The sequence below is a fragment of the Hyaena hyaena genome, unplaced genomic scaffold (genome assembly GCF_003009895.1).
Source record: "Hyaena hyaena isolate Hyena2069 unplaced genomic scaffold, ASM300989v1 scaffold_578, whole genome shotgun sequence".
Lineage (NCBI taxonomy): Eukaryota > Metazoa > Chordata > Mammalia > Carnivora > Hyaenidae > Hyaena > Hyaena hyaena.
The window spans coordinates 736690-759355 of NW_024081212.1; the positions used below are offsets into that span (position 1 = coordinate 736690).

Here is a 22666-nt window from a genome sequence, read left to right on the forward strand (position 1 = left end):
ATAAACCCAAATCAAGGCCTAGTGACAGTAAGTCAGCAAAGTAATCATTATATAAAATGCCACATGCAATATTTATTTTGTACATTTATTGTATTTGAACTTAATTTGGGACCTAGTCCATAGGGAATTGGTTTTCTTGCCAGAGACTTTCATTCTCCTTACTGATATATAAGAGGAGTCATATTTTTTAAAATCTCTCTTGGTAAATCAAGGAAGATTTAATATTTTTAAAATTTGCCTTAATTAACCAAGAACGACTTAAACTTACATCAAGAATGACGATAAACATACTGCATATCTTTCTAAATAGAAGCAGAAACCCCTAAAGTTAATCCTCAAAAAAGTTACCCAACAAAGCATCAGTGACCAGGAATAATGGAATAAGCTATCCACAGCTCTAAAATCATGAACTTGGAACTAATATGAAATGAATTTGTTCAACGTAAAAGCACACCTACACACCTGTGACAGAAGAAGGCATATTCATGGTTTGTTGTGGGATCCTTGATTACAACATCATCAAGAAACCAGCCATTTCCTAAGCACAGATTAAAAGGGGAAAAAAGTGTTGTGTGAGTATGTATAGCCTAGGGATTACTTGAAGTTTTGAAAAGATGTCCTAGCTTCCAAATACATGTGAAGGCTTTATGTACCATAAGCTTTAATACTTCAAACAGAGCAAAATATAAGAGAAGCTATAAGAAGCATTTAAAAATATTTCTTATACATGTAACAAATGCAAACATGTTTTAAGGTTTCATGTTTTATAATATCTACCTCATTATTACTTTCCAAGAAGTTGAAAATGGAACAATCTTTCAATTTCTCTTGATTTCATAAACTGTATTTATATTCCTGGACCTAACATCTTTCAAAAAATATCTACCTAATGAGCTAGCAATATTTTGTACTTCTAAACATACACATAAAGTTAAAGTTCAAATTTGAAAAAAGTATATATTTTGATAAGGCAGAAAATCAAATTTTAGATACTCTGTCAAAACACACAGACTGAACAAGTATACATGAAGATAATATCCTTTTATATATTTGATTTTATATTAATTCGTAAACCAAAGTTAGTTAAGATATAATTTAATTTTACTTAAAAATAAAATGGAATATTTTAACCAGTGACAGTAGTTTCATCTATACAAAAGAGTCAGCTCAAACTCTATACTCTTCTAATAAAAAATCCTTGAGTTTATGAGTTAATAATTAACAGCAATTGGATGAAATTCTTTTTTTTTAATGTATTTATTTTTGAGAGAGAGAAAAGGCAAGGGGAGGAACAGAGAGAGAGGGAGACACAGAATCTGAAGCAGGCTCCAGGCTCTGAGCTGTCGACACAGGGCTCGACACGGGGCTTGAACTCACAGAGTTGTGAGATCATGACCTGAGCCCAAGTCTGACGCTTAACCAACTGAGCCACCCAGACACCCCAATTAGTAATTACTTTAAAAATACTTATATAAAAACATATTATCTATAAGGACAGTCAAGTGGAGCCAAGATCAGCTAAAAGACAATGTAAACATAAAATAAATATCACTCTAATTCACTGAAATTTAGGGGTAGTTTTCTATACACTATACACTAGATTTGTGGGTTAATTAAAATTTTACAAAACTGGATAAGAAAAAAAGGATAAACAGGGGCACGTGGGTGGCTCAGTTGGTTAAAGCATCAGACTTTGGTTCAGGTCATGATCTCACAGTTAGTGGGTTCGAGCCCCGCGTCGGGCTCTGTGCTGACAGCCAGCTCAGAGCCTGAAGCCTGTCATCGGATTCTGTATCTCCCTCTCTCTTTGGCCCTCCCCTGCTCATGCTGCCTCTCTCTCTTTCAGAAATAAACTTAAAAAAAAAAAAATTAAAAAAAAAGAAAAGAAAAAAGGATAAACTTTTTTTTTTAAATATTTTTATTTATTTCTAGGAGAGAGAGAGAGAGAGACAGCATGAGCAGGGGAGCGTCAGAGAGAGAGGGAGTCACAGACTGAAACAGGCTCCAGGCTCCGAGCTGGCAGTCAGCACAGAGCCCGACGCGGGGCTCGAACCCACGAACCGCGAGATCATGACCTAAGCGAAAGTCGGACGCTTAACCGACTAAGCCACCCAGGCGCCCCAGGATAAACTTTAAATATTATATTTCTTTGTATAATACTAAAGATTTACTTTCTGGCCATTTTTTCCAGGTTCTTTATATGATGAGTGGTTTTTTAATGTATCCTTTTGGATATAACATCATAAGACTCTGCATCCCATTTAGTCTTCCTTTTAGCAGGCAGCACCCCCACCCCTGCTGATGAGCAGCATAAGCAGTATGTGTGTGCACACATTCATCTTCTGACAGCACCCAGACAGAAGTGGGCGCTGACTCACTGCAGACACCTAGGGAGATGCTGACCTCCTCCTCCTGCCCACTGACACCTTCCCCACAAAAGTAAGGCATTTACAGTCCCTCACTGACACCGAGGAGAGTAATATCCCTCTGTTTCCGCATACAGGGGAAGCATGAGGCTGTCACAGCCTTTGCTGCTGCAGAGTAAGGACAGAAGCTCACAAAAAGGAAGGAGAGGCTGAAGGGTACCAACTGGTCCCAACTCCACCACCCTGCTCTGCCTGTTGGTGGTGGATAGGAGTACAAGCTCAGGTCACTGGGCCTCACTGTGAGCAGGGCACAGGGGAAGTAGAATGTCGTCTACTCCATAGTGCCCTACCTCATTCCACCTCATGGTGCGAGGTAGGGGTAGACACTCAGCCCCGACTAGAATTCACTGACACAGGGCTGGGAAACAGTGGAGTGCTGACTAGCCCCAGCAGTCATTTGCAGATGACAGGGCTGTCTACGAATAAAATTCCAAACAATCCATTAATAATAATAATAATAATAATAGTAATAATAAATCCCAGAACTAAAAAGTGAGTTGAGTTGGATACAAGACAAATCACCACACAAAAATAAATTACATTTCTATATACTAACAATGAACATATGGAAACTGAAATTCAGACACAATGCCACTTAAAATGACTGTAGAGATTAAATATTTAGGATAAACTTAACAAAACATGTATAGAATCTATGCTGAAAAATTTTAAATGCTGAGGAAGGAAATCAAAGAATGCTTCAACAAATGAAGAGACACACCCATACTACATTCATGGACTGGAAGTCCCAATACAGTAAAAGCATCAACTCTTGCCAAATTAATCTCTAGGTTTGATGTAACTCCCATCAAAATTCAGGCAAGTTTTCTTGTAGATATGGATAAGCTTTTTTAAAATTTATATAGAAACCAATAGGCCTTAAAATAGCTAAACCAGTCTTTAAGAATATTAAAATGGGAGGAATTAGGGTGACTGGCGTTAAGGCCTCTTAAACAGCTCTGAAGACAGTACGATGCTGGCAGGACAGACACATTGATCAACAGCACAGAACAAAGAATCCAGAAATAATCCCACATAAATATGCCCAATTGCTTCAGGACAAAGGTATGAAAACAAGTCAGTGGAAACAGGATAGGCTTTTAAACAAATGGAGGTGAAGTCATTGAAGTAATTTCATAAGTAAAAATAAATTAACTTCAACCTACATCTTACACTTTATACAAAAGCTCAAAATAAGTCATAAAATTAAATATGAAATATCAAACTGTAAAGCTTTTAGAAAACAGTAAGAAAAAAAGTTTGTGATACAGGACTATTCAAAGAGTTCTTCAACTTAACCCCAAAATTAAAATCCATTAAAAAGGAAAAAGGAATAATGTGGGTCTCATCAAGGCTAAAAATTTGCTCTGCAAATGACCTTAGTAAGAAGGTGGAATGATAAGCTACAAACTGAGAGAAAATATTTGCAAACCATAAATCCAAAGGGCCAGTGTCTAACATATATGTATCCATAATGGGTATATATATATGTGTATATATATATATATATATATGTATGTATAAACTTTTAAATTTTAACACTAAAAAAAAATCCGTTACAAAATAGGCAAGGAACATCAAGACATTTCACCAAAGAGGATATAAGCATATAAAAATATGCCCAACAACATTATTTTTCACAGATCAGAATGGGGAAGGGGAAAAAAGGCAGCAAAACACCAAATACCAATAAGGATGCTGAGAAAATGGATGACACATATACTGCTGGTGTGAATATAAAAGGGTATTACCACTATGAAAAAGTTTGGCAATTTCTTACTAGACTAAACATGCAATTCCATATGACCCAATCAATTACATTCTTGGGTACTAATCACAGAGAAATGAAAAGTTATGTTCACATAAAAATCTGTACATATATTATATTCATGGCGATTTTATTCATCATAGCTCCAAACTGGAATCCAGATGTTCTTCAATGGGTGATTGGTTAAACTGTGGGAAATCCATTCTGTGGAATACTACTCAGCAATAAAAAGAAACAAACTGCTGACACATAACCTACAACTTCAATGACTCTCTAAGAAATGATGCAGAGTAAAAATGACAATCCCAACAGAATGCATAATACATGACTGCATTAATATAACTCTTCAAATGAGAAATTGTATGTATGGGGTACAGTTAGTGTTTGTTAAGGGTTAAGAATTGGAAATTTGAGGAAGAAATTGAGGAAGACAAGTGGATGTGGCTCTAAAAATGAGACATGACAGGTCACTGTAGTGATGGTACTTTGTTGTCTTGACTGTATAAATATCAATATACTGATAATGATGTGCTATACCTTTGTGAGATGTTACACTGAGGACACAGAGAATCTCTCTGTATTATTTTGTATAACTACATGTCAACCATAATTATTTCAAAATAAAAAGTTTAAATTATCCCCATCTCTCCCCAACTCTCTTATTTCCTCACTTGTGATGCTCCACTTCATTTTCACCTTACCCTAGTTAGAATGGTTAAAATCAAAATGACAAGAAATAACAAGTGTTGCCAGGAATGTGGAGAAAAAGGAACCTTGTGCACTGTTGGTGAGAATGTAAACTGGTACAACCACTGTGGAAAACAGTACAGGAGTTCTTTAAAAAATTAAAAATAGAAATACCATATAATGCAATAATTCCACTACTAGGTATTTGCACAAAGAAAATTAAACCATCAATTTGAAAAGAAATATGCATCCCTATTGTTCATAGCAGCACTATTTACAATAACCAAGAAACAGAAGTAACTTAAGTGTACATCAATAGACAAATGATAAGGAAAATGTGGTATGTATGTGTACACACACACACACACATATACACACAGAGGAATATTACACAGCCATAAAAAGGATGAGATTGTACCATTTGAAACAACATGGATGGACCTAGAGGGTATTATGCTAAGTGAAATATGTCAGACTGAGAAAAACAAATACTGCATGGTTCTACTCATAAGTGGAATTCAAAAATGAATAAACAAACAAAGAGCAGAATCAGACATATACATACAGAAAACAAACTGGTGGTTACCAGGAGGAGGGGTTTGGGCAAAATGGGTGAAGAGAGGAAGTACAGGCTTCCGGTTATGGAACGAGTATGTCACAGGAATAAAAGACACAGTATAAGGAATACTGTCAATGATATTACGATAGCAATGTAATGGAATAGTGGTGGTGGTGGTGCTTGTGGTGAACACAGCATAGTCTATAAACTGGTCAAATCATGTTGTACACCTGAAACTAATATAACACTGTGTGTCAATTATACTAAAAAAATGTTTTTTAAAAATATAGTTTATAATTAATTTTTTAACTTTAAGTTTTCTGAATAATAAAAATTTATTTTGAGTCATGTTGAATTGCTTTTAAATACCCACTGATCATTTTTCTAGTAACATTCACTAAATTGCTTGGTAACATTCACTAAACTATATTTAAAACTTGTCCTCATGCATTTTAATGTGAGAGTCTTCCTTGTTAATCTATTTCAAAATGCTGCAGTCTACTAAATTCTTTTAATTTTTCCAGGTTAGTAATAAAATAATTTTAACAGATTTATTAATAATTGACGTACATAATGTTCACCTATTTAAATGAGTTCTGTGGTTCTGTGGTTTGTAATATATCTATAATTGTCTCATCATCAGAACCCAAATTCAGTACAATTTCATCATCCCCAGAAGAAAGTTTGTACCTATTCACTACTACTACCAATCATCATCCCCCTTCTCCCCTAGACTTAGGCAATGACTAATCTACTTTCTCACGATGGATCTGCACATTGTGGAGGTTTCACACAGATGGAGTCACATAATGTGGTCTCTTGTGACTAGCTTATTTCAGACAGGAATAGAACAAGGAAGTCCGCTGTCTAAGGATTTACTGTAGGTTAACTGTACTACCCTGTATTTCAGATGTTACCTATGCTGAGTCTGTGACGGCTCTTGGTCAAAATTAGTAAGTGTATCTGTATTATTATCCCCATCTCTTCCCAACTCACTTATTTCCTCTCTTGATTTTGGAGTAATCCATAGTCTTTCTATAAGAAACCACTGCAGGGATGCCTGGGTGGCTCAGTCAGCTGAGCATCCGACTTCAGCTCAGGTCATGATCTCACAGCTCATGAGTTCGAGCCCTACGTCAGGCTCTGTGCTAACAGTGTGGAGCCTGGAGCTTGCTTCAGGTTCTGTGTCTCCCCCTCTCTCTGCCTCTCCCCTGCTCACACTCTGTTTCTCAAAAATGAATAAATGTTAAAGATTAAAAAAAAAAAAACACTGCAGCAGATTCTCTCCATTGTAGCAGCAGATTCTCTCCATTGTAGTCTGAGATCTTACATAAAATGAATCTCACAGCAGATTGTTTTTGCCTAACCAAATGCACAGACCTGGTGCACTGTCGTTCATCAAACAAAAGTCTCAACTCCTTCTACAGCTAGTGCACTACAGACACAGCGAGGACCTAAACTAAATATGTGGAAACACAAAACCTTCACCTCTCTCACCAAAACAAACCCTCCAAAACAAAACAAAACAAAACAAAACAAAACACACCCCCCACACACTGCTACTGGAGTATCACCAACAAGAAATGGGTTACAAAACTAGCTGAGATCACTGGTAAATAATTTGTAAAGAACAAATAGGTTCACTTAATCCGAAACAGGCACAGGACCTATAAATCAAACTTTCTTGGCTAGAACTCCCTATTATCTCTCAATATGGCTTTCAGACAAGGCAAGTCTAATAAGTCAGATGGGAATGTACTTTTTATTGTTGATGCTAATTATTACATATAAATACTACATATGTATTTTTTGCTGCCACTCTAAGATCTTTTATATCTTGTATTTTCTATATAAGAAAACTAGACTCAAGTAATCGTATATTGATTTAATTTCTAGTCACTTTATAAATTTTATTTTTTTATTTTCAGTGGAGACTCCTTGCATATTAATAGACATTTCTATCACCTGTAGGCAATAATTTTGCCTTCTCCTTTCCAAAACTATAATTGTTTCGGAAAACATATTTATAATGCTTTCCAAGAATGCCTATATTCATAATGAAGAAATCTTTATTGTTTCATTTTTGGATCCCATTGTTTATTAAATAATTGTCTTGAGTTACATTATTTTAAAATATTTTTTCTGTTCCAAATTTTCAAAGAACTTTTAATAATAGTATTATTGGGCTGTTAACAATTTTTCTCCTTAACCCTTCTGAAGTGATGTATTTCATTAATAGATTTTCCTTATAAAAATTTTTTTAATGGTTATTTATTTTTGAGAGACAGAGCATGAGCAGGGGAGGGGCAGAGAGAGAGAGGGAGACACAGAATCCAAAACAGGCTCCAGGCTCTAAGCTGTCAGCACAGAGCCTGACGCGGGGCTCAAACCCACAAACCGTGAGATCACAACCTGAGCCAAAGTTGGCCACTTAACCAACTGAGCCGCCCAGGTGCCCCTCATTAATAGATTTTCCAATGTTGAAATATCTTTCAGTTTTTTGGCATGAAACCTACTTAGTTGTTATGTATTATTCCTTTATTATACTTCTTGATTCATTTTGTACACATTTAACTTAGGATGTCTGCACATACATTTATCAGTAAGGCTGATTTACAACTGTTCTTCTGGAGAACAAACACTACGGGACACACAACATTGTGTAACTGTGAAAATCCTCAGAGTAAGATGTCAATTTTATTAGAATATTTGCAGGAAAGGGAAATGAGAAATTTAACTGCCTAATTAAAATACTGTCTTAGTCTGCTTGGAGTGCTATAGCAGAATACCACAAACTGGCTAGCTTATAAAAAACAGAAATTCATAGTTCTGGAGGCTGGGTAGTTCAAGAGCAAGGCACCAGCATAGTCGCCTGGCGAGGGTTCTCTTCGTGGTTTATAGCTAGCGCCTTCTTGCTGTGTCCCCATAAGGTGAAAGACACCAGGTTCTCCCTCTAGAGCCACTTCTATAAAGAGCATTCCTAAAGGCTTCACCTCCCACAGGCTCTATCTACTAATACCATTGCATAAGGCCTTAAGATTTCAACATATTAATGGGGGGGTGGGGGAAGGCACAAACATTCAAACCATAGCAAACATTTTTAAACAAATGTGGAAAAATTATCAAAAAAATATTTGCTTGCATTTTCATTATAAAAGATGACTATGGTAAGCAAAAAGAGAATTCCTTTAAAGAATTCCTCAGATCCTCTGAGGTCTGCAGGCATTCTTGCTCATACTGGGAACATAATAGAAGATAATGCAAGAAGCATTAAATCATATTCTATATTCTGTACATTTTCAGGTTTCAGTATCATTAAGTCTGCTTAGAAGTTTCCAATTCCATAATCTGGGACATTTTATATAGCACTGAAAATGTCTGCTTCATGGACATTTCAGAGAAAGTGTCAGTAAATCCAAATAGAAACAGAGGAAAGAGATTAGTCTTCTAAAAAAATTTATCATTATCGATTACCATTATTTTCTACTTTTTCTTTGGTCAATATTGAGTCAAATTTGCCTTCTTGGGTCATTCATAATTTCTTAGGCTAAATTTCTTCAATTTGTCTTAAATGATCATCCAGTTCATGCAGAGCTTCAAATATATTTAACCAAAACTGTATATAACTGTCTCAAAACTTTTATCTAGTATGTGTTTGTACTGTATTTACTATATCTTATTTAGGTGTGTATTTTCTTCACATTTTCACTAGACTCTTCAGTGTTGTCTAATATGTGAGTGTTCATATTTTCGTCCCTTAGGAATCCATTCATATACATGACATCAATTCTGTTTCTCTGTTTTCAGTCTTTGATTTCTATTTTTGTCTTCATTATTTTCTTTCTCTCATTTTTCTCAATTTTTTTCTTACATAACTTGTTTTCCCCCAACTTTATTGAGATTTAATTGACATAGAATATTATGAAAATTTAAGGTATACAGCCTACTGATTTGAAATATATATATATGAATATATATATATATGGCTCAATAGTTACCAAAATAAGGTTACTGATATGAAATATATATATATATGAAATATATATATATAGCTCAATAGTTACCAAAATAAGGTTGGTTAACACATCCTTAACACATCACATACTTACATTTTTTGTTGTTATTGTTATGATGAGAATATTTAAAATCTAGTCTCAGAGAAACTTCCAATTATATAATACAGTATTATTAACTAGAATGACCATGCTATACAATAGATGCCCAGAATTTATTCCTCGTATAACTGGAAGTTCATGCCCTTTGATCAACATCTCTTTTTCCCTACCACCCCGCCCCTAGCAACAACCAATCTACTGTTTCTATGAGTTCAGCTTTTTTATATTCCACATGTGAGATCATACAGTATTTATCTTTCTCTGTCTTTTTTCACTCAATAATGTCCTCGAAGTTTGTTCACATTGTCACAAATGGTAGGGTTTTCTTCTTTTTTAGAGCAGAATAATATTCATCCTATATATCAACCACAATTCTTTACCTATTCAACTGCTGATGGACACATAGATAGTATCCACATATTGGTTAACTGTGAATAATGCTGCAATAAAGATGGAAATATATCTATGCTTATGAGATCATAAGTTCATTTCCTTTGGCTCTATACTCAGAAGTGGGATTGCCAGATCATATGGGAGTTCTATTGTCATTTTGTGAGAAACGTCTACACTGCTCTCCATAGTACCTACACCAATTAACGGTCTCATAACAGTGCATCAAGATCCCCTATACATCCTTCCCAGCAGTTGTCATCTCTTGCCTTTTTGATGGTAGCCTTCTGACAGGTGTAAGGCACTGTCTCAGCGTGAGTTTGACTTGCATTTCCCTGATAATTACTAATGCTGAGCACCTGTTCATGTACCTGTTGCCCATCTGTGTGACTTCCTTAGAAAAGGGTCTTTTCAGATCTTCTGCCCATTCTTTAACTGCATTGTTTGGGTTGTAGGTGAAGGAGCAGTTGTGGGTGTTTTTGCCTTTATTTTTCTGCTATTAAGTTATACAAGTTATCTATATATTTTGGATATTAACCACTTACCAAATATATGATTTGCAAATATTTTCTTCCATTCTGTAGGTTGCCTTTTCATTTTTTTGATGATTTTCCTGACAGTGCAGAAGCTTATTTTGATGTTGTCCTGCCTGTTTATTTTTGCATTGGAGGCCTTTTGCTTTTGGTGTCAATCCAAAAACTCTTTGCCAAGAATGATGTCAAGGAGCTTACGACCTATATTTTCTTCTAGAAGTTTTATAGTCTCAAGTCTTACATTCAGATATTTCATCCATTTTGAGTTACGTTTTTGTAACATAGTGGTGCAATTTCATTCTTTAGCATGTGGCAGTCCAATTTTCCCAGCACCATTTACTGAAGAGACTATCCTTTCCACATTGTATATTCTTGGCTCCTTTGTTGTAAATTAAACATATAAGTGTGGGCTTATTGCTGGGCTCTCTATTCTGCTTCATTTATGTCAACACCATTATTTTCTGATTACTATAGTTTTGTGTTATAGCTTAAAATCAGGAAGTGTGATGTTCTTTCTCAAGATTACTTTGGCTACTCAGAGTCTTTCATGGTTCCAAACAAATTTTAGGATTCTTCATTCTACTCTGTAAAAAATGCCATTGGAATTTTCATAGAGATTGCACTGAATCTGTAGACTGTTTTGAATAGTGTGAACATTTTAACATTAACAGTATGAACAATTCTTCCAATCCATAAGCATAGAATATCTTTCATTTATTTGTGTCCTCTTCAATTTCTTTCATCAATGTCTTATGATTTTCAGCAAAAGGTCTTTCTCCTCATTGATCAAATTGACTCCTAGATATTTTATTCTTTTTGATGCAAATGTAAATGGGATTTTTTTAAATTTCTCCTTCTGAAAGTTTCTTTTTTTAATGTTTATTTATTTTTGAGAGAGACAGAGTGTGAGAAGGGGCAGGGGAGGGCCAGAGAGAGAGGGAGACACAGAATGCAAAGCAGGCTGCAGGCTGCAGGCTCCGCACTGTCAGCACAAAGCTCAACCGAGGGCGCGAACTCATGAACTGTGAAATCATGACCTAAGTCGAAGTCAGACACTTAACTGACTGAGCCATCCAGGCACCTCAGAAATTTTCTTATTAATTACATAGAAATGCAACAGAATTTTGTATATGGATTTTATATCCTGGAACTTTAACTGAATTTATTAGTTAACAATTTTTTGGTGGAGTGTTTAGGGGTTTCTATAAATAGCATTATGTTATCTGCAGATAGTAGCAGTTTTATTTCTTCCTTTCCAATGTGGATGCCTTTTATTTTCCTTCCTAGTTGACCTGGCTAGGACTTCCAATACTTGTTGAATAAAAGTGGTGAAAGTAGATTTTTTTAGGGTATTTCTACTAATTTAATAAAGTATTAACTGGTACATCTCCACAGTAACTGAAAATAGTTTCTCTGGGTACCTGAGTGGCTCAGTTGCTTGAATGTCTGACTCTTGATTTCAGCGTGGGTCATGATCCCAGCGTGGGATCGAGCCCCATGTCAGGCTCCATGCTGAGCAAGAAGCCTGCTTAAGATTCTCTCTTTCTCTCTCCCTTCCTTCCCTCTTCCCTGTTCAGGCTCTCACTCTCTCTAAAATTAAAACTTAAAAATTAAAAAGCATAAAGAAAATACTTTCCATTGACCTATGTGTCTGTTTTTGTGCCAGTACCATACTGTCTTGATGACTACAGCTTAAAAATACTATTATTTTTAACTTACATCCGTTTTATAATTCAAGAAGTAATAACATGCTAAGGATACTTTCTGAAATAGTCTCAAACTACTACTTCGCTATTGCTATTAAAAATTTTTCTCTTGGGAAAAAAAAAAATTTTCTCTTGGAAAGTCTTAATTAGAATCTCTCAGAGAGTCATTTGTTTTTAAGAGGTGAAGAACATTGAAGTTACTTAATAAATTCTAGTAGACTTATGTTGCAGAGAAATTTGGCCAACACTTGTTGGGTAACTGGATAAATTACCGCCTCCTGTCATAATCAAGGGTGAGGATCTCAGTGGTTAAAATTTACTAATGGTCTCATAATTTTCTTAGCTTCCAGTCCTTTGAATAACATCTCAGAGAGAGCCTCTGTAGAATGAAAAGGATATTATTTGATTAAAAATGATAAAATTTTTCAAAAACATGGTAGTATTTTTTAGCAGAGAGAAGTTTAAACACAGGAAGAAATGTTGAAGGGGTAATGCACCAAAACAAAGACATATTTGTTGAAGTACCCTACATTATGTGACTGTAGTTCTTCCTTCTGTTAAGACTGTAAACTACACCGTATGAATATGTGTATTGCATGTTTACAAACTGCCGTGCTTCTTTAACTGTGAGACTCAACTTACATTCCGAAATTGTATTATGTTCTTTCGGGTATATGGTAGTAGGTTTGCTTTTCTAACTTAATAATCTCTGTGTAGTGGAAATAATGCAGTGTTTTTGAGGAAGTTGTTTAATAAATTGTCTAAATATGGGCCTGGGAATTTTTGTGGAGGAAGTATAGGTGTGATTTGGAGATACTGCAGTCTTCAGACTATCACAATAAAGTAAATATCACAATAAAGTGAATCAAACTAATTTTTTGATTTCCCAGTGCCTATAAAACTTATGTGGTCTTTTAAGTGTATAGCACCATTCTGCCTAAAAAATATGTGTACCTTAATTAAACAATACCTTATTGCTAAAAAATGCTAGGTATTATCTGAGCTTTCATAAGTTGTAATATTTTTACTGGTGTGGGTCTTGCCTCAGTGTTGGTGGCTGCTGCCTAATCAGGGTAGTGGCCGCTAAGGCTAGGGCAGCTCTGACAATTTAAAAAAACAGGACAATGAAGTTTGCCACATCGATCGACTCTCACAAATGATTTCTCTGTAGGATGCGATGCTGTGAGGTAGCATTTTACCCCCAGTCGAACTTCTTTCAAAATTGAAGCCAATTCTTTCAAATCCCGTTGCTGATTTATCAACTAATTTTGTGTAATGTCCTAAATCCTTTGCTGTCATTTCAACAGTCTGTCCAGCATCCTCACAGAGGGTAGAGTCCATCTCGAGAAACTAACTGTTTGCTCATCCACAAGAAGCAACTCGTCATCGGTAGAAGTTTTGTCGTGAGACTGCAGCAATTTAGTCTCCTCTTCAGGCTCTGCTTCTAGTTCTAGTTCTCTTGCTGTTTCCACCACATCTGCTCTCCCTCCCTCCACTGACATCTTGACGCCTTCAAAGTCGTCCATGAGGATTGGAATCACTGTCTTCCAAACTCCTACTGATTCTGATATTTTGACCTCTTCCCATGAAGTACAAGTGTTCTTAATGGCATCTAGAATGGTGAATCCTTTCCAGAAAGTTTCCAATTTACTTTGCCCAGATTTTCAGAGAAATCACTATCTATGGCAGCTAGTGCCTTATGACATGTATTTTTAAAATAATAAGACTTATAGGTTGAAACGGCTCCTTGGTCCATGGGCTGCGGAATGGGTATTGTGTTAGCAGCTCAGAGCCTGGAGCCTGCTTCAGATTCTGTGTCTCTCTCTCTATCTGACCCTCCCCTGCTCACACTGTCTCTCTTTCAGAAACAAATAAAAGATTAAAAAAATATTTTTTAAAGAAAGAAAACAGATTAACCTTACAAAACAGCATATTGAATTGGTATTTAAAATGTAATTTAAATCAGAATGTTGGGCCAGAAACTACCTCTGAAGGCCATCCATCCCAAGATCAGGATGGCCCTCCTGACACCTTTAACTTTTTTTTTTTTTTTTTTACAAATAGTTTATTGTCAAGTTGGTTTCCATATAACACCCGGTGTTCATCCCCAGAGATGGGCATGGAGGAGGGCACTTGTAGGATGACACCTTTAAGTTTTAAAGGGCACAGCTGAGGCATCAAGTTGCTTGTTGCATCCTATATTTGGTGTAAGTCTGTCTTAGTGTTTCTCTACAAAGAATTCTTTTTAAATGTGTTTTGTTATTGTAGCACTTTTTAGAATGGAAACTATACTTGAACAATTCTCAGCTATACAAACTGTATAAAGCTGGTCCTCTCAGTGGGTTTCCTATTTCTGTGTGGAATCTCATATACTGCACTGTCCTGTAAATAAAGATTAAATATCACATTTTAAAAAATAAAAATTAAATTAAAAATAAAATGTAATTTAAGAAATTCTAATGACTACTTCTTGATAATTTACTGTCAAATGTATACTGCTTTGCCATTCATAAACAACCTCACATAATCCTTACAATAATGTAAGGATGATACTATATGAGGTATCATCTCATTTTACAGAGGATGAACTGAAACTCAGAGAGGTTAAGTGATTTGCTCAGGATCAAAAAATCGACAGATTCAAATCTATGTTGCTGGCTAAGATGCTAATATTCTCTTCATTACATCACAGCATGGTATCTCAGTTACTTAGATCCCATTTAGATAAACTAGGAAAATCAGAATTTTGGAGGAAAAAAAGACAGGACTTTCAACTAGAATTAGGAAGCAAAATGTTGTTACAAACCTCTCAGGATTTAAAATCATCTTGCTAGCTCTTGGTAGGCTAACAGGCAGGTAGTCCATGTTGGTCATCCTTGTATTTACTACAGAAAGTACTCAGTACAGCACTTTGTACATAGCAGACCCACCAAAGATATTTACAAAACTGAATTAGCTGACATGCAAGTGTTAGCTTGGGCACAGTGACATGTCCCACTAATGCTGTACTCGAGCACAGCCTCACAAGCCTGTCATAGAGTCACCCGACTCCCTGCAGAAGTGTACAGTATTCGGGCCCTGATTGTAAAATTAGACATCAACTGGCAGGAAATGAACTGCAAAAGATTTGAGTCTCGTCAAAATATAAACAAATTACATCCAAGAGAAAAGACAACATAACAGGTAGGTATTACTGTCTTAGAAGATTAGCCACATTTTTAATTTATCAATCTTATTCACCATTTTTTTTGTTTTCACTGACTATATGAATATATTTTTCAGCTTCATGCAACTTCCTGTGAACCATTTTTTCACCGTGCTGACTCTCTCATTAACTATTTAAACACACTGTCAGTATATGCTGGTAAGAAAACTTTCTTCTTAACACTTTGAAAATTATGCATTGATACTTTTTAGTAAAAGAGCTTATCCTCGTATTTGATGCTTTTTAATTTTTTATCCTTATTGTGGTATGCACACTTTAGTACTCTTATCTTTTGTTAAAGAATTCTGTTTATCTTATGGTTATTTCACAGTAACAGAAAACGTATTTGCTGGAAAGATGTAGGTCACTCACAGAGCTGATGGGAAAACTGAGGAAGAAGCCTATACAAAGTGGCAGCAGACAACACAGCTGAGAACTTGCGACCAACACGGCCTCCTTAACAGGTAACATGCCACTGCTGGCATTGTTGTTGGACTTCTTGGAGTGTCACTGCCAACAGACACGGATGCCCTGCCCACGAGTGCCATGCTAGGGCTAGAGCACTGCCATGTGCCACAGTATGCAGACCCTGAATCCCACCCCCCTCCCCCCGCTCTTCATGCATCACTCATTCGAGCATTCTAGGCAGAGCATCCCCTTGAACAAGTCTATGTCATTAAAAACATACACATCTACTTAAAATTTAAAGAATATTTGGCTTCACAGGCTCCAGGCTCTGAGTTGTCAGCACGAGCCTGACACGGGGCTCAAGCTCATGAACTGTGGGATCACGACCTGAGCTGAAGTCTGACGTTCAACCGACTGAGCCACCCAGGTGGCCCGAAGTATCTTCTGTTTAAATGGATGAATCTCATTGTATGTCTCAGCTCATTCTGTTTTATTGAGTAATATCCCAGTGTGCCACACAGTGTGGGATTGGCTGGTAAAGCTGCTGCGAGGGGCGCTGGGAGGCTCAAGAGTTGGGTTGAGTGTGCGGCTCTTGATCTCAGCTCAGGTCGTGGTCTCATGGTTCATGGGATCGAGCCCTGCGTTGGCTTCTGTGCTGGCAGCATGGAGCCTGCTTGGGATTCTCTCTCTCTCTGCCCCTCACCCCCCATCAAAATAAATAAATCAACTCAGAAAAAAAAAGCTGCTAAGAGCATTTGTGTGCGGGACTCTGTATCACTCACAGAGTGATACAGGAGAATGGCTGCATCATATGGTAGGAGTGTGCCTCAGTCTTTTATTCCTATTCACATATTATTATATGTACACCTTTACCCTTGATTTATATACCCTTGTATAAATATACCCTTGTATATTTAAAAAAAAAAGAATATTTGGCTTCAAGATTTTAATTTCAAATCATCAATACTTAAAGATGAATTTATTGTAAGTTTCCTACAATTATTATCTAAATTTGTACAGAGTTTTACATGACAAGAAAGGAATCAAACCTTGAATACTACCAATGTAAGACTCTTACCTGGGCCAAGTCCATCATGGCCTATGACAATCTTATACAGAGCCCCAAGGTGCACAGCTTCTAGGGAGAAGGTGTCAGTCTGTAACAAATCAAAAAAGTATTATTACATCTGGACTATGAGTCTGATTTGTTACAAGATTATAAATTAAGATACACTAAAAATTGTGAAAATAATCAGGATCATTAAGTAAATACACAAACGTCACAGAGTTCTTTCTTGTCCATCAAGAAAGCAGGATGGAGGATTAAAAATGCAAGAGAGCTTAATGTCCGGGAGAACATAAGAGCCCCAAGTAAGGGAGCTTGCTCCGTTTTTATTAGGATGAGAAGGCTTACAAACACGGTGATGGACCTGCACAAAGAAACAATGAAATCAGGAACATTAACTCATGGACATGAGGGAAAGGGGGTTTTGAAGATCTGGGGGGTTAGGGGTTTGAGTTAACCCAAAACAAAATCCTGGCACAAGCGGGAATTTGTTTACAGCAGACGTGAGGCACCACCTCTGTTTACCTAAACTGGCCTTGAGGACAAGAAAGAGGAGCATGCCACCTCAGGGTCCACAGGCACCTTTCTTTTGCTAAGTAGCTCTGCTCTGGGCAGCTTCACCCTGCAGCCTTCTATAGCCCTATTTACATGTTTACCTAATTTGGTCCTTGTGAAAACCGCTTTCTGCTATGGTACTAAGTTGGGGGGCATTTCCACCCTGAATATCTAATCTTGTTTACCTCATCTTGGATGTTTTCATCCTGCGATTCCCTATTCCTATACCTTTGTCCTATACTGGGATCTCTGCCCTACTTTACCTATTCTGGGGGCCTTTGTCCCGTTTACCCAACCTTATTTACCTAATCTTGTTTATCCAAACTTCAGTGTATACATCCTGTGGCTTTCTAATTCTTTATGCCTTGTTAACCCATCAGTGCAAGCTCAGGGAATTCCTAAGCTTATTCCCCTCACACAAATCTAAGTTATTCAAAGGTAAAACAATATTAATCTGTAGAACATACCCACACACACACACCATTTTGTGAAACATTTGCCAATATTTCATTATGAAAACATAAATTTGGGGACTCTCTATAAATATAGGTTTCAAATAATAATAATATAAAGGCAATAATTATAAAATATACTAAAAGTTGTCATTCCTTTGAATACAACCAACTCTTACCTTTCTAAGGATGGAACTTTTAAATCAGTGCTTATGAGCCATTGACAAATATAATGTTTCTAAAGTAATTTTAGGATATTGGTGCAAATATTATTGGAAATTTATAGCAGGTACCTGAAGTCCCAATGTGCTGCTACAATAAAAATTATTCATGTTTGTGCTCTAAAGGTTTACATAGTCAGAATATGGGTAGAAGTAAGGCGTTCAGAGTTCTTTTGATAAAATCTAAGATAATTACATATAGGTTAAAATGTAAGAAAAATATATGATGTAACATATCTGTTGAAAATAATCCAGAAATTTTTTAAAAATTAGGTTTTCAGTAGATAGTAAATTATACACTTTGAAACATTTTCACACATTTTACTTTATCCTTAGAAGTCACTCTCTAAGAAAGTTGTTATATAATAGTATACCTCATTTAACAATATAAAATTAGATTTAAAAATCAGACAATAGGAAGTGACTTCACCAAGATGATGGACTAGAGAAAACCAAGCCCTCACTCCCCAGTGGAGATACCATTTTAACAATAAAATATAGGCTAGAACACTTCTGTGCAAATTCTGGACACCAGATGAGAGCGTCAGTACCCACTCCAATGCATAATAAAAAAAAAAAAAAAAAAAGGACACCATCAAAAGAAGTAGGGAAATTTGTGACTTTTTGCATGCTCACAGCCTTCCCCCTACTTGGCATAGTGCACTGTAGCAGGGAGGAAACCTTCCATACCCTACATCCTCTCTCGGGACAGAAATAAAAGAGCAGACAATGCAAACAAAACTCTGGCTTGGGGCTGCCCAAAGAACTGATTCTCTCTCACTTAACTCAAGTACTAATGGCAGCAGAGTTTGGAAGTCCCTGAAAACAGAGTGCTGTGGCATGTCAGAGCTACAAAGGCTGTGAAATATAGCAGGAAGACACGGGACGGCATACAAGAGAATCTGAGCACTGGAGAAGCAACAGGAGCAGGCAGCTTAGGGAAATTAAGACAGGGAAAAACATGTAAATAAGACCAGAAATGATACACAGTGGGAAAAAAAAGCATGAGAGGCCCTGGAAACTCTAACCAGGCTCATGCGTGAGGGTCTTCCCTTCACACTAGAGTCCATTAAGACTAGGTAAGATAGTAGTTTTTCAAATGCCAAATCTCAAGAAAAGATCACAGGGTATGTAAAGAGGGAAACACAGCCCAGTCAGAAGAACAAAATAAATTCCAGGAACCAAACTTAAAGAAATAAAGATCTCTGAAAATTTTTTTAATTTTAAGTTTTTATTTAAATTCTAGTTAGCTTACAAATAAATTTTACATATGAGTGAAATCATATGGTATTTGTCTTTCTCTGAAAGACTTGTTTCACTTAGCATAATATACTGAAGCTCCAACGATGTCACTGCTAATGGCAAGATTTCATTGTTTTTGATGGCTGAGTAATATTCCATGTATATATATATACATATATATATAAAGAGAGAGAGAGAGACAGAGGAGAGAGAGAGAGAGAGATCTCTCCATCAGCTGGCTGACATTTGGGCTCTCTCCATAGTCTGGCTGTTGTTGATAATGCTGCTACCAACATTGGGTTGTATGTACCTCTTCAAATCAGTATTTTTGTATCCTTTCAGTAAATACCTAATAGTGCAATTGCAGAGTCTAAGGACACTTCCTCTTTTTAAATTTTCAGAAAACCTCCATACTGTTTTCCAGAGTGGCTGCATCAGTTTGCATTCCTACCAACAGTGTAAGAGGGTTTGCATTTCTCCACATCCTTGCCAACATCCATCACTTCCTGTGTTGTTAATTTGAGCCATTCTGACACGTGTGAGGTGGTATCTCATTATAGTTTTGATTTGTATTTCCCTGATGATAAGTGATGTTGAGCAACTTTGCATGTGTCTATTACCATCAGGATGTCTTCTTTGGAAAAATGTCTGCTTATTATGTCTATTTCTTAACTGGATTCTTTGTTTTTTGGGTGTTGAGTTTGATAACTTCTTTACAGATATGGATACTAACCCTTTATCAGATATGTAGTTTGGAAATATCTTCTCCCATTCCATAGGCTGCCTTTTAGCTTTGTTGATTGTTCCCTTCATTGTGTAGGAGCTTTTTATCTTGAAGAAGTCTCAATAGTTCACATTTGTTTTTGTTTCCCTTGCCTTCAGTGACATGTCTAATAAGAAGTTGCTCTTGCTGAGGTCAACTGCTGCCTGTGTTGTCCTCTAGGATTTTAGAGTTTCCTGACTCACGTTTAGGTCTTTCATCAATTTTGAATATATTTTTGTATATGGTATAAGAAAGTGGTCCAGGTTCATTCTTCTGCATGTTGCTTTCCAGTGCTCCCAGCACCATTTGTTAAACAGATTGTCTTTCTTCCACTGGATATTCCTTCTAAGATAGGATATTCCTTCTAAGATAGGATATTCCTATCTTTGTCAAAGATTAGTTGACCATATAGTTATAGATCCATTTCTGGGTTTTCTATTCTTGCTATTTGCAAATCTTGCCATTTGCAACAACATGGATGGAGCTATAGTGTATTATACCAAGTGAAACGAGTCAGTCAAAGAAAGACAAATATCATATGATTTCACTCATACACAGAATTAAGAAACAAAACAGATGGATATAGGGGAAGAAAAAAAAAGAGAGGATGGCAAACCATAAGAGAGTCTTAAGTGCAGAGAACAAACAGGGTTGCAGGAGGGGAGATTGGTGGGAGGAATGGGCTAAATGGATGATGAGTATTAAGGAGGTCACTTTGATGAGCACTGGGTATTATATGTAAGTGACGGATCACTAAATTCTACTCCTAAAACTAAAAAGAAAAAAAACTACTTTATGATTCCAATTATTTGAGATATCTACAGTAGTCAAATTTATAGAAACAGAAAGTAGAATGGTGGTTTCCAAGGAATGAGGGGAGGGGTAAATATGGAGTTGTTTAATGAGTATAGAGTTGCAGTTCTGCAAGATGAAAAATCTCTGGAGATCTGTTGCATAACAATGTGAATATATTTAATACTAGTGAACTGTGAAGTTAAGAACAGTTAAGATGGTAAATTCTATTTATTTTTTTTACCACATTAAAAAACAAAGGACTTTATCACTTACTTGTCCTCTTAAAAAACTGAAGGAGCTCTTTGATCGAAATAGTTGTCTGGATCCTGAATCTCCCTTTTCCCCATAGACAGAAATGTAGACATTTGCTAATGTTCCAGCGTTCCAAAGCTCACCTGTGGCCACACGCACTTCATATGCTGTCACTGACAACAGAAGAAAAATAAACTTTATATGCCAAGCATTATTCATATGATGGAAAAATTACTTCTACCTAATCAAGAGTTCCAGCTCCAGTTAAATTGCAATAACATACTCTACCCAGTCCCTCCCACTGAACACAGCTATAAACTCTTGACCAAATGGTTGCGACATCTATATGAAGATGCTGAAGAGTAAAAAGTAGCAGGAAGATTCAGGGAAAAGACCAGAATTTGATGTACCAAGTGGCAGTGTGTTTATCATTTTTTAACTTCTGGCATCTCCCATCCAGGACTCAGTTCACCAAAAACCTGGAAATGAGCATTGGAGTTCAGACACAGGAATCCCGGAGAGCCCTCTTGCTCAGGCCTAAAACACAGGAAAGAAAGTTCCTAACACACAGAGACAGTAGAGGGTTTACACTATTTTATTTTCTCTTTCATTTCTTCATCCTCTCACATGCCAGTGCCTGAGCACAGAAACACATAGGAACCCACACTCTGAGGGAGAACTTCTGCCTCTGTTCAGAGGATCTGGGCTTCAGTAGGGTGAGGCCAAATTCCATTGCTTTCTTTGCCCTCTGTCCTACCACTGCTTAGCCCTGGACACAGAAGACTGCATACATGCACCGCAAATAGGAAAAACATAATACCAGCTAAGCAACCTAAACTAGAAGCCAGGGAACTCCAAAGTACCAAAGAGGGTCATGGAAGAAAAGAAAACCCCAAAAGCTCTTTAACTCCTGAGCTCATCCTTAAGCTAAAGATACATGACTCTAATCCTATGCAGCACACCAAAGACTTTGATATCTAAACTAACAGATAAATCTCCACCAAGGCCCCAGATTCACCAGTGAATAGTATCCACATAGGGCAGACCTGAAAAGCTCTACAGAGGCTTTAAATGGACACTGGAACCACAGCCCACAGGTAACAGGCGGAAACTAACCAGTGGTGAACTGCCTGTTAAGGCAAAAATAGAAACATTCTCCATAGGAGAACAGTACTGAAAGTCAGCCTCAGCAATCAGACAACAAAAAAAGAGACATCCAAGTTATCCAAATGATCAAGGAGGAGTCAAACCTTCACTATTTGCAGACAACATGATACTGTATGCAGAAAACCTGAAAGACTTCACCAAAAATTTGCCAAAAGTAATACATGAATTCAGCAAAGTTGCAGGACATAAAATCAATGTGCAGAAACCTGTTGCATTTCTATACACGAACAATGAAGCAGCAGAAAAAGAAATCAAGTAATCAATCCCATTTGCAATTGCACCAAAACAATTAGATACCCAGGAATGACCCTAACCAAAGAGATAAAAGATCTATACTCTGAAAACTACAGAAGTCT

General features: G+C 36.6%; 1 protein-coding gene across 1 annotated transcript in view; it reads right to left on the bottom strand.

Annotated features, from left to right (window-relative positions):
- RP1 (RP1 axonemal microtubule associated) overlaps positions 1 to 22666 on the bottom strand; it is a 284132-nt gene that overhangs the window by 193097 nt on the left and 68369 nt on the right. Inside the window, 3 exon segments of the mRNA XM_039256605.1 lie at positions 463 to 538; positions 16876 to 16954; positions 21165 to 21316. Coding sequence (XP_039112536.1) covers positions 463 to 538; positions 16876 to 16954; positions 21165 to 21316 — 307 coding nt within the window.